Source organism: Motacilla alba, chromosome 12 (genome assembly GCF_015832195.1).
Source record: "Motacilla alba alba isolate MOTALB_02 chromosome 12, Motacilla_alba_V1.0_pri, whole genome shotgun sequence".
NCBI classification, from domain to species: domain Eukaryota; kingdom Metazoa; phylum Chordata; class Aves; order Passeriformes; family Motacillidae; genus Motacilla; species Motacilla alba.
In genome coordinates, this window is record NC_052027.1 from 13,371,974 (window position 1) to 13,388,288 (window position 16,315).

Sequence of the window (16,315 nt, forward strand, 5' to 3'; positions counted from 1 at the left end):
GCGACTGAATCAACATGAAAATAATAACCTAAAACTCTGTTCATCTTTCATACTGAGGATCACCAAAACTCTCTTGAGGTTTAAGGAACTTGACTATCTTTAAATAAAAATTAACCTTGACATGTCTCAGTGTATCCCATACCAGATGCAGGGTTTTTTTCCTGGGTATCCTGGACAAAATTTGGAATAATAAAAAAAATATAACTTTGGATGAGACCCCACTTTTTAAGTGATAATAAGCTCTACATGCTGAGCGCTTAGGCAAACTGAACTGAAGTCCCAAGTCTTTGGATAGAAGGTTTTTGTTAGGAGTTATAAGAGTTGTAATATATTTTAAGATATTTCATGAAAATGTGTTTCACAGCAGCCTGTTCTATTTCACTAATAGTTTAGGTCTCATTGCAGTCTAGTATTTATGATGGGAAGATGGTCTTTTTTTCAGGTTCAGACTTTAGTGGATAAAAAACTGATAAATGCTGTAAGTCCAGGCATATGAGAAACAGAATCATGTAAATATGTAAATGAAAACATCTCCAAATGTACAAAATTATAAAGTGGTTTTTTTATATAGTTAGATCTATATTTTTCTAGTTAGATATGCATGTAAAAATAAATACAGGCAACTTTTCCAGACTGGCAAAATTGCCAGTGTTTTGCTGCTGTTCCCTTTACAGAAGAATTATTTCATGCTACTAAGGACATCTACTTGCGAAAATCACTCCTTTTTAATATGCAAAACCTCTTTCTAACACCTGATCAGTTCTCACAGATTATTACAGCAATCAGTAAAAGGGATGCATGGTCACAAAGTGTCCTTGGGATTACTACCCTGATAGAGGGTTTGGCAATAAGGAAGTGTTGCCTTGGCAAGACCCAGGTTGTCTCTAATCAAGCCTAGCAGAGTGACAGGGTTTGTACTCAAAATGCAACACAAAGGTTTAAATGCATCGAAATTCTATTTAAAAGACATGTTTAAATACTAGGAAAAAGAAATTGTTAAAATCACTGACTTGCATGCCTTGTCAATGTACCATTCCTTTTGTATAAAAAAAGAAATCTCAAATTTAAATTTGAATTACATGTTTACATAGAGAAAAGGCATATGTGATTCCAGTCCCCCAGACAAAACACAACCTATTGCCAAATTTACAAATTCCTAAGAAGGCAAATTCATACAGTGCAAAGAACTTTCTGACAGAACCTCAGAAATGGTGGCCCAGCATTAAAATGATTTAACTCGAAAAGACAGAACACTTTGGGTTAGTTTATAATGAAACACCCCTTTTATGCTCTGGGATAAACATGAGAGCTGTAAGCATTCCAAATCAAAATAACAGTCTTACAATGGCCCTGAGATATTTGCAGCAATTTTCTTTGATGATGGCATGGAAAGATGCTCATGAGACGTGCTGTACTTACATCCAGTAAGCTTTGGGCACTGTCGCTGCTCTCTTTGTTTGTCCTACACATGGCCTGGTAGTCATAAAGTGTAATTCTATAGGGAAGAACAGAAAACTGCTTGACTAAAAGAAGAAAACACAGTGGAATCAAAATGATGATATGGAACATTCTGCTCACAAAGTGGACAGGAAAATAAAAAATTGTAACAGCTGGGGGGGAAAGAGGGAATGGGATCATTAAAATACAGGTTACATGGAAAAGTGTAAGAAATGCTGTGAAAACTTTGTAAGGATTTTAGCAGACTACAGAACAAAGCAAAAGCATAACTGGGAGGAACCAGGGAAGATATGCAGAGAGTGTAACACGCAATGGCATAAACAATGTGGGGAGGAGGAGAATACACAACCAACACAATGCTTAAACAATTGGTTCTGGACTAAGATCAGCACATTTAGCCCCAGAAGGTGAAAGAACCTATGCATTTGAGAGGCTTCTCACAACAGACCACTCAAACTTCAGTAAAAGCAGAAAGACTCTTCTACAGTCCCAGCATCTCAGTGCACAACTACTTTGAACGTGGCATTGCTTCTGAAGGAGACAGAGGTGGAATTTCAGTGCATTGACAGTACAGATACTTGAAGCAGGATGGGTTTACCTTTGCTTCTTTTCATGAAGGCAAAATATTCCAGGTACCTGCTGTAATCAACTTATGCTAGAAGCCTCCTCAGATGCATAGTAAACAGGGAAATTTACTTATGCTTGCAATCCTACTCATCATTGAAACATTTCAGAGATTTAAATTTAAAATCCACGACTCAGAGCTAGTACATGGAATTATTGTGATTATTTCTCTAAAGCTGTTTGTCCATAGAACAATCAATTAACTTTTTCCATCCACACAAACAAAACATTTAAAATCTGTAGCAGACGTAAAGAATCTTTAACTGATAATTTGCAACAAGTGTAAATATATAGAACTCACTATTGTTATTTGAAACATTTCCATTTGACTTGTGCATCATCAGAGGGACAAGGGAACACAACTGGACAGAGATGGTTAATAGAGGTATGAAATGGGACTAAAACGTTTTGTAATGTGTGCCTTGCTTCTAAGTGGAGCGGAAAGAAAAGCACACAAATTCAGCTACAGAGAGGATGTCCCAGAAGCTGCCAAAAACAGGTCATGAAATGCATTCAGCATCACCACGAGGCATCCTGCACTGCATGCCATGAAACCCTTGCAAGCTGTACCAATAACATGTTGTATTTCATTGTGGTAGAGAGCATATTTTATTTTTCTGAATTAATTTTGTGACAGCAATCATCACTAAAAGCTTCTTTATTATGTCTATATTTTCTTTCTGGCTTACAGACAAAATCTATAATATATTGGATGCCGCAGCTTCAACTAAACATTTACCACATGGTCATCATTGTTTTTCTTTTTTTGCTGAGAATAGAAATGCCTAGGAAGCCATTGTTGTGTGGACTGGCAGAGAGAGGCACATGGGAGACAAACGCATAACTAGAGACCTAAACATGGTGTGAGTCGAACACTGACCATCCTTGGCAGCATCCCGCCCACAGCCAGATCCGCGCACCCAGATCTGCCAAGACAAACAGAGCAGTACACCGTGTAAGCTGTGCTGCCTCTGTGGCATGCAGAAATACACCACTTCCCCTAGCTTCTCCCTTCCTTCTTCATCCTTTAACCACGGTCAGGGTCCAGCCCCTGGAAAGGAATTTCTAGAGCTCAGCCTTTCCAGCCTTATCCACTATTTTATTCCTTGAGGTCCAAGCACAGTGGTGTTGCGTGTGCACCTGGAGCACCCAGTGATGGAGGCAAGAGATAAATGCATAGGAAAAGGCAATTTAGAGGTGTTAATGTGCTCTGTGTAAGATATCAAGAAATTCCATATGGATTTCCATATGGATTAAAGAGTCCCATCTTCCTTCATTTAATACCTAGCCTTAGAAGCAGAATACATTGTTTTGTCTGTATTCATAGTAAATGCTTTTTCAATGTATTTATTAATTTTGGTGACTCTTCCATGTTTGAAAGTGTAAAAGTGTAATCAATGTCTCAACTTTCAGTTTCACACAGCAGAACTTCATGGTCAACCAGTGGACTTCATTATTCTGCTAAGCAGAGTTAATCAACTAATCAACTACTATTACAATACTTATATATATATATATATATATATATATATATATATATACACATACTGGTATTTATATATGCACTGTTATACTATTCTATACTATATATAGAATATATATACTATTATAATGTCATGTGAAAGATCTATTATAATTTGAACCTAATTTTTGATATTGATAAAAGCCTTTTCCCCCTCAGTATTTGAACTTGGATTACATTTCTTATGTAATTAGTGCATTCTGATAGAGCCAATAGTTTCTTTAAATGCTCAAATATAAAAATGTATTAAAAGAGTGAAATACGTACTCCCACAAATAACTGGAAATATAATTAATACTGCACCCCACCATGCTCGGTTATATTTTTTGTAGATTGTCTTATATTAGGGATTATTCAGCAATCTAAAATTGCACTATGATTAAGGGAAAGAAAAAAAATAAATAAATGTACTTAAAACACTCTTCATTTAACAGGGAAAAATTAATAAATTTTAGAGTGATGGCAGAAGAAAAGCGTTTCAATGAGCAACCTCAAATCATGTGGATCACTACAGAACTTGGAAAGGCTTGATATCATCTGTGGATGATATTGGTTTTAGTTAGATGAGTTTAGTTTGAGCAAATATATTTGATGCTTCCAGTGTGAATGTTCTGGTTCAGGAAAAATGAGAAGTCAGCTATTGTATCCAGGTTTAAAAAAGGGGAAAAAACCCCAAAAAACCCCACAGAAAACCCAAAAAACAAACAAACAAAAAAAAACAAACAAAAGGAGCAAATGCTTAGAAAAGTACATAGTTTTCTGTACGAAATTCTGGAATGAGTTTTGGGTTTAAAACAATGCATTGCTGTCTCAGTAACTTTCAAAGTGGGCTGTTCAACACCTAGCTCAAAGTTTCTAAAGATGATTCAAACAATTATAGCACAGGATGTGCAAAATATATCTGTGAAAGCATTACCGCAAAACATTCTTAAAAGACCTGGAAACAAATAAGAATTTTGTAACACACTTCAAAGATCAGTGCCTGAAGCTGAAAACCACGTTGAAACCTGAACACTGCAACATACTGAACCAGTTCCTGATTCTCTGTCACTAGGAATGGTATTATATGGGTTCCAAGGCATTCACTATTTCAAATCCAGTTGTTTTGGTTTTATTCTTATAAACATAATAGGGAAGAAAAAGCCTTCCAGCCCTATTCCTTATAAAAGATAGGACAGCATTTGTAGTCCAAGCAGTTGCCTAAGATGCTGTAGTGCTACTGTGCTCAGGTGTCATTTCCAGGGTGTTGTTTTACTGCTAAAGTCTTTCTGAGATTTTAGAAAATAGACTTCCTTCTCACCCAGAAAGACTTAACCCAGTGTTGCAGAAGATAGGCTTCCAGAGCACCCTTTCTGAAGTGATAGTATTTCAGCTTTCAGTAACTGTTTGCAGCTGACCATGTTGTGTCCAGCTGATGATAGTGAGGAAACACAACTCCCTAAGCCCACCTGTGTGCCCAAATCCATGCTCTGTATCACAGCACCTCCCAGGGGAGCTCTGCTCTTGCCATAGAGGACATTCCTGAGACTTTCTGACACCACCACCACACTGTCAACCTCCACACCTGAAGTCCACAGAGCAATTGTGTTCAGCATCAGCTATTCAGCACAACCAAAACGTGTACTGTCAGTTTATGTAACTTCAGCAGCCAAACACATCTTACTGAAAACCCTTTTATTGTCAATTTCCTGATACAGTAAATTCCACTCTCCTACTTTGCAACGTACTTACAATTGAGTACTGAGTCTGGTTCAAGAAAATTAAACTTCCAAGACCTACCAGCAGCACAGAATATATTGGCAGATTTATTCTCTACTGCTTTCAGCCAGGTTTTCATCACACCCATGGATTTCTACTTGGTCCTATAAAATGACACCAACGACAATTGTAGCAGCTGAAAGGTCTTCAATGCATAAAATTTCAAATGTTTTGCCAGCAGTTCAAGATTTGGTGGGTTTCAAATAATGTGTAGGAATAATAAGTTTTTTACCATGGAAGCAAACATCCAGTCTATAGGAAAAGAATGCTTTAAAGAGCAGAGCAAAGGAAGCCAATAATGCAGAAGTCCTAATTATTGACCCTATGCTTTATTCAGTAGTCTGTGGGAAAATTAGTGATGACTATAGCTAGATTGTGGTGGAAAGACGTTCATAACTCAGACCTAGGGGTGTGCAGCCTGTCTGGCATTCTCACAAGGAAGGGAAAGAGGGACAGTGCTGAATGGTGTGAAGAAGAGCAAAGCAGTTGCTAAGTCTAGAGAGGCTCCTGTGGGGAGATTGCAGGACACTGTAGGAAACCCCAGACTGTTGCTAGCTCTCACACCTGCACTGACATTATTGGAGTCCAGAAGCTGCCAGGGTAATACCTTTCACCGAAATCAATGGAAAGAATAAAACTAGATTGCAGCATTTTGACAAAACAAACTTGTCATCATGTATCTTTGCTTTTATTGCTCAGCTATTCCCAATTGCCAATGTTCTCAAGGAATAACATAATGTATAAAAATTGCAACTCAGCCTGTATTTACAGAATATGGAAGGAGAACTCATTTATGTAACAAACATGCCTGTGTTTCTCCTTAAGTGTATAAGCTGATTCTGCATATGAATACACTGCATTAAAAGTAATATTTACAGAGACATAAAGTTGAACAATGTCTAAAACTCAGATTAAAGACATTAACTTTAGAAATCACAGGAATTAAATATGAGCAGAAAACATACCCCACAGCAATGTGGGAGTTTCAGTGGGCAGGTACCAGATGCACATTTAGTATATGCTGAAATAAAAATTAAACCTTGTTGGTAATGACAATTTGTCCAATGCCAAGTCCAACAACTGCAATTTGGAATGTTCCTTCAGACTACAGCTGATCTTCTCCAAAGCATACATGTACTATTTGCCCAACTAAAAGGTGGCTAAACCCGTAACTGTAAAAATCCACATGAAAATAAACACAAATTTTAAATGTGTCAATTTAGCACCAAAAAATAATATTAAGATATTAAGAATATTAAGAATATCTTAATAAAATACTTAAATATGAAATACTAGCCAAAATAGAAAAATATCCTTCATTTGGAGGCTGTGCTGCATCAGTGAAAACTGTGTCCTGTTGTTAAGCAGCTAGTTACTGTTCTCATCATTTGGATTTAAGAATTGACTAAACTACTTTCTAGGAGGAGAACAAAGTTCTGAATTTCTTTTATTCTCATAACCTGGGGAAAAAACCCACTTGCTAGGTTTTGCTTAAAAATCAAATCAAGACATATAGATGAAAGTCTGCCTCTTAGTGCATGAGGAGAGCACAGGTGAAGGATCTGCACCACAAGAAAAATTAGGAAACAACAGAAGCTCTCAGGGCAACAAGAACTTGATAGACTGAGCCTTAGCTCCTGGGAAAGCTGCATTTCAGGGGTGTGCCACTTCAGTCATACATCCTGACAACCTGGTCAAATACCAATATTGACAAATACCAAAATTACTAAATGCCAAATACCAATGCATAGACTCTTCTATGTAAGAGGATGCCTGGTGGAAAGAGAACTGTAAGAGGAAATGATGCTGCTTCCATGTTTTTCAAATAGAATTGCTTAGTTTTCCTCCTACTGGAAAGGGTGAAAGTGTTTGGAAGTCATGAGATGTTTCATTTTCTCTTAGAAATTTATTACGCTTATTTCTTTAGGGATCTCATTGCTTTGATAGCCCTTAATTTCCCTGACGTTAGTGTTGGTTTTTAGATTTTCATGGTTTGAGCTGTTGAATTTTTTTTCACTGTTTTTATATAAACAAAGTGCTGAGAAAAACATAAAGAAACTTTTCTAAGTTATGCGAAGCAGATACTTTTCCATAAGCACATCCTAATTTATTTAATAATACATTTAAATCATATTTAAATTATTTAACTGTGTGTAATACTTAAGGTATAAGATAAACATAATTTTGCTAAATGAAATCATAGAGCATGTCACGTTGCTGTGCAGACACTGATATAGTTTTTCTCCCTAATTATAAACCCCATAAACTAAGAAAATATACATACATACATACGCACACATTATTCAAAAGAAGTACTCAGTTTAAAGAAATTGAGGAGGGAAGGAGGTATTTAAGTTCACTTTAAAAAATAAACAGCGAACATAAAAATTGAATTTTATCCTGCTGCAGGTTGAAAAGAAATACAGTCAGCAGCAAACAACCCCCTTTTGTTTAGCCCTTCCATCTCAATCCTACAAAGCACTTCTATATCACTCCAAATTTGCAGTAGTTGGGAAAGCAGACAAAGAGTTATTTCATTCCTTTTGTGGGTGCAGAGCCTGGGAGCTGGCAGGAATCACGAGGTGGGAGCACACACTGGCACTGCCACTCGGATCTCTGCACTGAAGGAAGTGGGGACTCCCACCCCCACGGCCACTGGAGCTGACAGCAAACTTCTGCAGGGCACATCAGGCTCCACAGAACCTCCTAAACTCACCCCAAAGGGAGCACAACCAGCTCCAGCAGGGCAGGGTTATAAAATTCACCTGCTGGACTGTACACGCCATGTAAGAAGCAAATTGCAGGGAAGGATGGCTCTGGGTATCACCAGAAGGAAATGCAATGACAGAGCTCTCTCTCTGCTTTGCTCCCATGGTAAGAGCAGCAATGACAATATAATGTGTGCAATGCCCACTTTGTGCTCTCAGGGAAATGGCACTGCTGACAGAGCTTGCACTGCACCAAGCATTCTTTTTGTTTTCTTCTTATTTCATATTAATAAATGTTGTAAAAGCAAAACACCTCCCAGACAAATTAATAATCTTACAAATATTGTGAATGCATCTATTTTTTGTGAGAACCAGCAAAGATTTCTTCTTCATATTGTTGGAATAATTTACTTAAAGGCCTCATCTAACACAGCTCAAAGACAGTTAGTTGGAGTTTTCTTGTTGCTGCTATCTGCTGTAGGGGAAGTTGCTAACTTGCAATTTCTCCACTTTGATTCTGTCCCATCTTTAACTGATTCGCAATGGTCAGTTTATCATGGTTGAATAATTGGCTCCTTGTGTTTATATTTTTCCATAGTATGCAGCTCAGTTACACTGACCTCATGCCTTCACTATCTCCAATAATGAAGTCCAAGACCAGCAAAATCCTAACCAATGGTCCAGTCCAAAGATCCACCCGCTGCATTTTAAAAGGAACTCTCAAGCTATGCCTTTTTTCTCAATGGTGGTACCCACCACTGTCAATGACTAAGTAGATGCTCTGTTTGAAACGCTTTGTTAGGCAGGACTAAACAAATTGGGACAAGTTAAAGCATTACCCCTTGGTTTTGACTGTATTTGGTCCTTTGCATTAAATAAAATGCTTCATCTCTTGTCCAAACAGATCCTTTCATTGCCAAATCCAGTCTATAAACAGTGGTATTACTTCACTTCCTTCTACAGCGTATGTTAAAAATGTAGTGCTAAATGCAAAAAAGTCACCACCCTCGGAAAACTAGGGCTGGGGATGATTCCATGAGTGCTAGATGCTCACATTTCAGGCCAGTCATTTACTGGGAGTGGACTGAGCTGCCATGCACGGACACAGCTTAAGGGAGCTGATTTACCAAGCAAGCCCACAAACCAGAGAGAGATTCAGAGAGGCTCTGTACACAGCCTCACAGGTAGTAACTAAGTAATGGATGGCAGCAGGGATATGTCTTTTTATTCATACTAGAGATGCACAGGAAAATAAAAAAAAAAAAGTGTAAAAGGAGTTTTCTTGTGCTGAAGGGGACAAAGGGGTACAGAACAGCTCTTTGACCACATGAACAATTCTTAGACCTCGTGAAAGCCATGAAGACTCCAGTGGTGAGTTACAGGTTAAAGGGAAATTTTATTCTTAATTCTTCAGAGTGCATAATTTATTTAAAAGGACAACACATACAATCACTGTTAGTTTTTAATGTCACCATGATAGTGAGACCAGGTCGATAGTCACAACCACGTTCAAAGGTAAGTTAGCATGTGAATGGAGATGGATTACTGGGAGAACACATTTTCCCTTCAATAGCAGGACATTTTGCACTGTCTAGCTCAAGCAATCTCCAACTTTTTACAGGTCAAAATGATAATGAGGCATAAATGTTTTGCTTTAGAGCTGTTTAAAACTGCTCAGTAGTGGATATGGCCCAATCCCTTTTCCACCTGAGCCCAGCGGGAAAAGGATGCAGTTTTAGCATTGTAGCCAGATAAACCAATAAACAATGAGAAACTCACTCCAGGCTGACTCCAATACTCTGAATATTTGATGTGTATGAAATCAAATTACACTCTGATTGTACAGAAAAGATAAAGAAGTATAGATGGGAATCCAGCCACACTGCCAGTCTTGGCTTTCTTTTACATTACTTTGATTTTTTTTTTTAATATTTTTAAGAGATAAAATGTTAATTCTTACCTCTTAAAAGAGCCCATTGTTAGTAACTTGTTCATCACAGCCCCTTCAACCTCCCCAAAAAAGTACCCAGTCTGTAAGGGGAAAATGCAAGGAATTACCAAAAGCGTAGATAAATGCAAAACAACACTGGATGCAGTTTAAACTGGCATTTTCTAGGATCTGGCAAGAGTGGCTCTGACAGCTACAGAGACAGGTTTTCAGGACTGCTGCTACATAAAACCTGAAGAGGACTTCCCAGTCAGACTAAATTGTTGGGATTATATTATTACCCCTGAGCAGATGTGAGAGCTTAAATAATATATTGAGGTACATTATATAACATCCAATATCAAAAATAAAAGCCTTCCAAACCTAAAGCTTGTAAAGAAAACACACTAATCTGATCACAAACTCTTGTGATTAAAATGTTACTCAAAAAAGATATAAACAGGTTGTGAGAGGATTTCATAAACAGTCACTAAAAAAACATTGTTTATAATTCCTGTATGACCTGTTTAAGGAGCTGGAACAGTACATTTCATCAATCCTATAAATTTTAACTGTATTCAGAGTCATTTCATACTTAAAACCACTCAGCTTGATGAATTACTCATTTTGTCCCTATTCAGTACTTGTGGACTAATAAAAATAAATCTCTGTTGAGAAAACAAACATTGCTGTTATAAATTTGGTCAGCAAGATGGAAGTGACTCCGTCATCTGCAGCCATTCATGTGACAGTGGAAAATCTTGCAAGTACAGCACTTTTCTACCTTGGGAAGACCTGTTTTATTTTAGAGCCTCAACTCCCAGGAGAACTGGATATTTCTTTTCATTGTTTAAAGGGAGAAATCCCACAATTTATGAGGGGGAAAGGGCACTACACTCTCAAATTGCATGGATTCCATAGGTTTTGTATGAACTAAACCCCAATTCCATTACAAGGAACTTAGCTGACCTCAAGTATGCACCTGGGAGTTCGCAGGCAGAGAAGTTACAGCCCTAGCTAAAAAAAGGCATTCCCTCCACCTAAAAGGCAAGTATTGCCTTCTTTTTTTTCCCTTCCTTTCCTCAGGGGAACCTTGGAACATTTTCCAAAACATATGGGTATGTAAAGTCTCCTAGAAACACAAGGAACATGACTAAAAATACCAGCTTCAATAGCCCTGGCTGACTGATGAAGAAAGATTACCCTAACGATTGGAGAGGCAGGCAACGTCAAGAAACTCCAAACCATAAATGCCTCATATAACCTTAGATAGCAATAAACCTGGTTTGTCAACTTGTGCACCAGTCTTATGAAGACATTTCAATGACAGTTCTCTCCACAAAAGCTCCCTTTGTAAATGCCAGCTCTCCCCCAAGCAGCTACACTCAGGTTATCATTTTTTTAATACATCAGGGTTTAGTTGCAATTCAGAAGAATTACTCTGCCCCACAAACCTGATTCTTGGAGCAGTTCAGGTCATGTTTGGAAAGCTGATAGATAGAAAAACAGTGCTGAAGCAACCCCAGATAGGTCAGGAATTGGTAAGGCATCATCCCACTTCTCTACCCTTCTCTATCCACAACAGCCTGCATACACACTATAAATAAAATAGACATACACTAATGTAATCTTATTATAAATTCCCATAGAGACTTCTCTGCTGCCCCTCTTTGACTTGGATACATTTAACTAATAAAACAGGTCAGAACACATTTCCAGCCTACTTCTGGTGCAACAGTTGCCCAAACTATTCACAGGAATATTAATATTAATGACTTTTATCAGGTGACTACCAAAAGAAATATCTCTTCCTAAGCATCACTGGCTGTAGCCAGCTAAGAGCTGGCCAGTCACTGACACAAGTCACAGCTGGGCATCTGTAAATAGCAACTACAACTAAAGGGGAAATAGACAAACAGGTTTTCAGTGCATCAAGATCATTCCACAATGAGTGTATTTCTTAGGTCACGCTCATCATAACAAATTTAATTCAGCTGAGGGCTAAGCAGGAGTGTGGCTATCCCTATACACAGTCCCAACACATAAAAACAATTCAACTTCAGACAATTCTGGCATCACTGGGGCACCATCCCAGCAGTTTTCAGGCAAAAGTTAATGAGAATGGTGATGGCTCCTTCACAAGGTTTGCAGGATTGAGCAAAACATTCTATGATTCTGTGATAATCATATTTCTTGTCCTCTCCATTGTGAGTGCTTAGTTTTAATCCTTCAATGACTGTAATCCCCTTCAGAAAACAAACTCCCCAGCCAACAGCTCTGTAAAATCTCATTATCTTAAGTTTGAATGTAAAAGCTCTGTGTCCTTCCCTCCCTTTCCATGTGACAAAAATGGCCACAGGGATTTTTTTTCCTTGGAGTAAAAGCCTCTTACAGAACACAGACACTTCTGCAGCGAGAAGGTCTTTAAAGAGAACATTTATGAGTTTAAGAACAGACCCTGCTCCAATGGGAGAAAGAAACTGAGCTCCAGTGAGAAAAAAGCTTACATTCTTTGTGAAAGGAATTTTTAAATGTTGCTAATTCCTTACCATTTTCAGATGGTGGCCTATTTTTAAAAAAGTAATTTTAGATTAATATGTTACATGAGAAGACTCAAGAAAAATCTTACACTTACCTGTTGATAGTCTTCAGACACTAAAATAAATCCATTGTTATCTATCAGGTAACAGTTAATTGTCTGAAAAATAATAAAATACTATTTTAATTTTTGATTTTAGCACACAGCAATAAGTAAATTATATACTTTACTTCTAAGTCAATTCTAAATGGGTAAAACTTTCAGGTTTTATAAGGTTTTACATAAATTCAAAATGAGTGTAGTCTTGGTTATGGGATATTATCCAATTTAATTTGTATGCTTTTTCCATACAAAACTAAACAAAGATGTGTACAGAATGGGAGGATATAATATAATTACAAACAAACATAAAAACCAAAATTTTGTGGTTTCAGAATCCCTTCTTAAAAGTTTTCCTTATAGCGAAGTTTGCAAAGGCACAGAACTTCAGTGTTCCTGATGGCTTCTCCTGTACTTGGAGAAAAACATCAGCACAATGTCATTACCCTAACGATGTATTAATGAAAACACAGTGTCAGCCTGCAGAACCAACAGGGGACCAGGTAGTATTTTTTAATTTGTTCATTGGGGGATGGGACCAGAAACTTCTGTAAAAGAGGCCCCACAGGTCTCCTAAAGCTTTTCAAATTGTATTTTTAATTGGGAACTGGGTTTAGAGGCAGGACTGTTAGTTTTTCGTAGGTCAGATGTCTGAACTGTATAAAACAAGGTAAAGCCAAATCAGAGCTTCCCTCCACACACACACGCACCATTTTAACCTCACAGAATCACTTGCTACAGGCAAAGTTTTAATTACTGCACTTCAGAGTTTAAACATGAGGTTTAACTCAAACTCTGAAACCTTGATATAGTTCAGATTCTCCTCAGTATTGCCAAATAACTATCTCAGTGTTAAATCTTTATTGTATTTCTATTGTTGGTCTAAATCAGCAACATTTTTATCTTTGCTTATTGAATTTTCCATGACATTTGTATAAAAGGAAAAAAATAAGCAAAATGGCTTTTAATGCAGGAATCCTCCGGGCTTTGTTTTTGATTCAAAACCTTTCCTGCAGCAAAAGGGCTGTACAGAAATATGACAAATTATGCTTTCTGCTACACTCTGCACATCCAGCAAGATCACTCTGATGTTTTAAGGAGGAAAGCAGCCCCATGCAGTAGTAGCTGTGCAAGATGTGAAAATGCAGTCTGATATTTCCAGAGATGCTCAGATGTGCCTGATTCTCATTCTGGCCACATATTAGCACTGTCCTGTGGGGCCAAAGAGGAGAAATTTGCAGAAATGCTAACTTGAAGTGGAGGTTTTAAAAAAAACCCTGAAGTTGAAATCAGGCAAAAGTTGAGAATGAACATCACTCCCTAATGCAAATGCAGGATATTCATTCTAAAAGGAAAACCCAAGCTACAGACAAGCCCAGTGACAGAAAACCTGTCAAAAAGGAAGTCGAAACAACTCATTTTCAACCTTTGATCTGCTAGAAAGCCCAAAGCTGGCAAATACAATGTGAAAAGCTGATGGTGCTGGCCAGGAACTGAGCAGAGCTGATGCACTCAGAAGAGGCAGCTCCTCAAGCCCAGTGGTGTGTGAAGGATGGAATTTCAGAAGCAGGCTCCAACTGCACAACTCTGCTCTCCCCAAAGCCAACCTGAAACCTCCCACTGACTGCACCAGGAGAGGAGCTAAGTCAACACAGAGATCTTTTGAGGATACGTATTTGCAGTCCTCATGCATGAACGATTAATCTAAAGATACTGCTTTAGAAACAATACTTCTCCAAAGAATAGAAAATAAATAAAAGAAGTCATGCTGGACAAGAAAAAGCGTAGGCTTAATTTCATAGTTTATGGCTTATGTGCTGTTGGGAAAAGACTGGCTCAATTCAAGAATTAGTGGCCACGTCTCAAATCTCTAAGATTTAGTTATTCACTAGCACAGTTCAGAACTATAAAAGATAGGAAATTTTTAGCACTGTTATTGGAAACAGGCATAATGCAATAGATGGAATCTATAAGTTTTTTTGGAGTGTGAAGATAAGAGGGTTTCTGTTTCAATCCATTTTAGAAATATTAACTAGGAAAAAAATATTCATTCAGAACCATTCATTCACCACTTGCCAGCAAGATAAATAACTTTCAGTATTACTACTGTGCTAAAGAAACAGCTTGTAATTTAACTTTAGCATGGACAAAGGGCAGCAGAATGCATTTACTCATTACTAGCAAATCTCAGATTTCTGATATAAGTTTTATGCGTGGGATATTAGCATTTCCATAGACTACAGCTATATGAAAGAGCTCTAATTCACAATGTTTCACAGGTATTGGAAGTGAACTATGCCCAGGTTTGCCCAAAGGTTCAAGTTCAGTGAATTTCAGATTTCAAGGGAATGTTCCATAGGTGGAGAGTCCCTGAGCTTGTAAAACTGTAGGCATGAAGTCCAGAATAAACACAGCAAGAATGTTAACTGAGGTCTGAGAACACATCTGAACTACAGAAACTTTGATCCAGTTCAAGTCCTCTATGTATTTTTCACAGCTCCAGTATACAATAACAGTAATGGAATGTAACATGGGTTAAGAAACCAAAAATGAAATAGAAAGAAAACAGAATATGCAAATTAAATGTGAGGAATCAGGAAAACAAGAATAAATGAGCAAATTCAAAACTCTCAAGAAAAAAAAAAGTATTTTTAATTAATGGGTTGTCTCTATTTTAGGATCAAAGGTATCACACCCTCATCACTTGACTCCCTTTATTTTTAATTATACTTGCAATCATCCTATTATTATTAATAGTCATTAATATTTATTGACTATTGTGCCATTCAATTTGCATTAATGTCTTCATGTTTTCTTTTAAATGCTTTAATTTTTACTGTACATTTTCAGCAGATATTTTCTTACCATTGAGAGAAGCTGTGAAAATCAACAGACTCACCAGAGGAGCTGTGATATTTGTTTGAGTCCTATCAAAAGTGTGTTTTGTCATTAGGAAAAAGTCTGGAATCTCTAAATCAGCAATGTTCACACTATTACTAAATTTCTACATAAGTTTGCATGGTTTCTGCTGGTGTCCAACTGAAGACTTTAAGACTTTTTGCTAGTGGCTTTTCTTTTCATTAACAATAAAGTGGTAAACAAATACCTTAGCACTGCTTCAAATTATTTCCCAAACTGGATTCACAAAGCAGAAATTATTGCAACACATGTTTGAGGTACTGGAGTCAACCTTGTATTTCAGTGGGTACCTGTAACAGGCATAAAAAAGTCTCCCTATCCAAACAGTGTAATATTTACAAGGTGATAAAGACCATAATGTACAATGAGATGTTCAAGTTAAATTCATCAACTGTATCTTCTACTGGAGTAGAGACATACAATGGAAAAAATCTGTTAAATACTTACTTCATCATCACAACTTATAGCACATCTGCCATCGAGAGATGCACACTAAAGGTGATATAAAAAAAATCAATAAAGTATTTTCAATTCTCTCTTTGATGATTACAAAATAAATCTTTATATTAATTAATGAGCAAAATTTTAAAGGAGTTGATATTGATTACATCTTTATCTAAATTAATTCTAAAAATGACTAGCAAACTTTTGAATTGTTCATCATATGTGTTTTGCTCCTCTCTGCAGAGAAAGGGTTCATTCACACTGCAACAACTCCAGCTGCTTTAAACACCACAATCTCCTCCATACTCCAAATCTTT

At 37.3% G+C, this 16,315-nt stretch overlaps 1 protein-coding gene across 4 annotated transcripts in view; it reads right to left on the reverse strand.

Moving 5' to 3' along the window:
• CACNA2D3 (calcium voltage-gated channel auxiliary subunit alpha2delta 3) overlaps positions 1-16,315 on the reverse strand; it is a 394,439-nt gene that overhangs the window by 27,588 nt on the left and 350,536 nt on the right. For 3 of the 4 annotated variants that reach the window (XM_038149689.1, XM_038149687.1, XM_038149690.1), the window contains 4 exons: positions 16,002-16,046; positions 12,633-12,695; positions 10,031-10,101; positions 1,420-1,495 (listed from right to left, as the gene is read on the reverse strand). In XM_038149689.1, the coding sequence (XP_038005617.1) occupies positions 1,420-1,495; positions 10,031-10,101; positions 12,633-12,695; positions 16,002-16,046 (255 nt within the window). Of the gene's footprint in view, positions 1-1,419; positions 1,496-2,962; positions 3,009-10,030; positions 10,102-12,632; positions 12,696-16,001; positions 16,047-16,315 lie in introns of all 4 variants that reach the window. The other variant, XR_005258491.1, reaches the window with a different exon arrangement.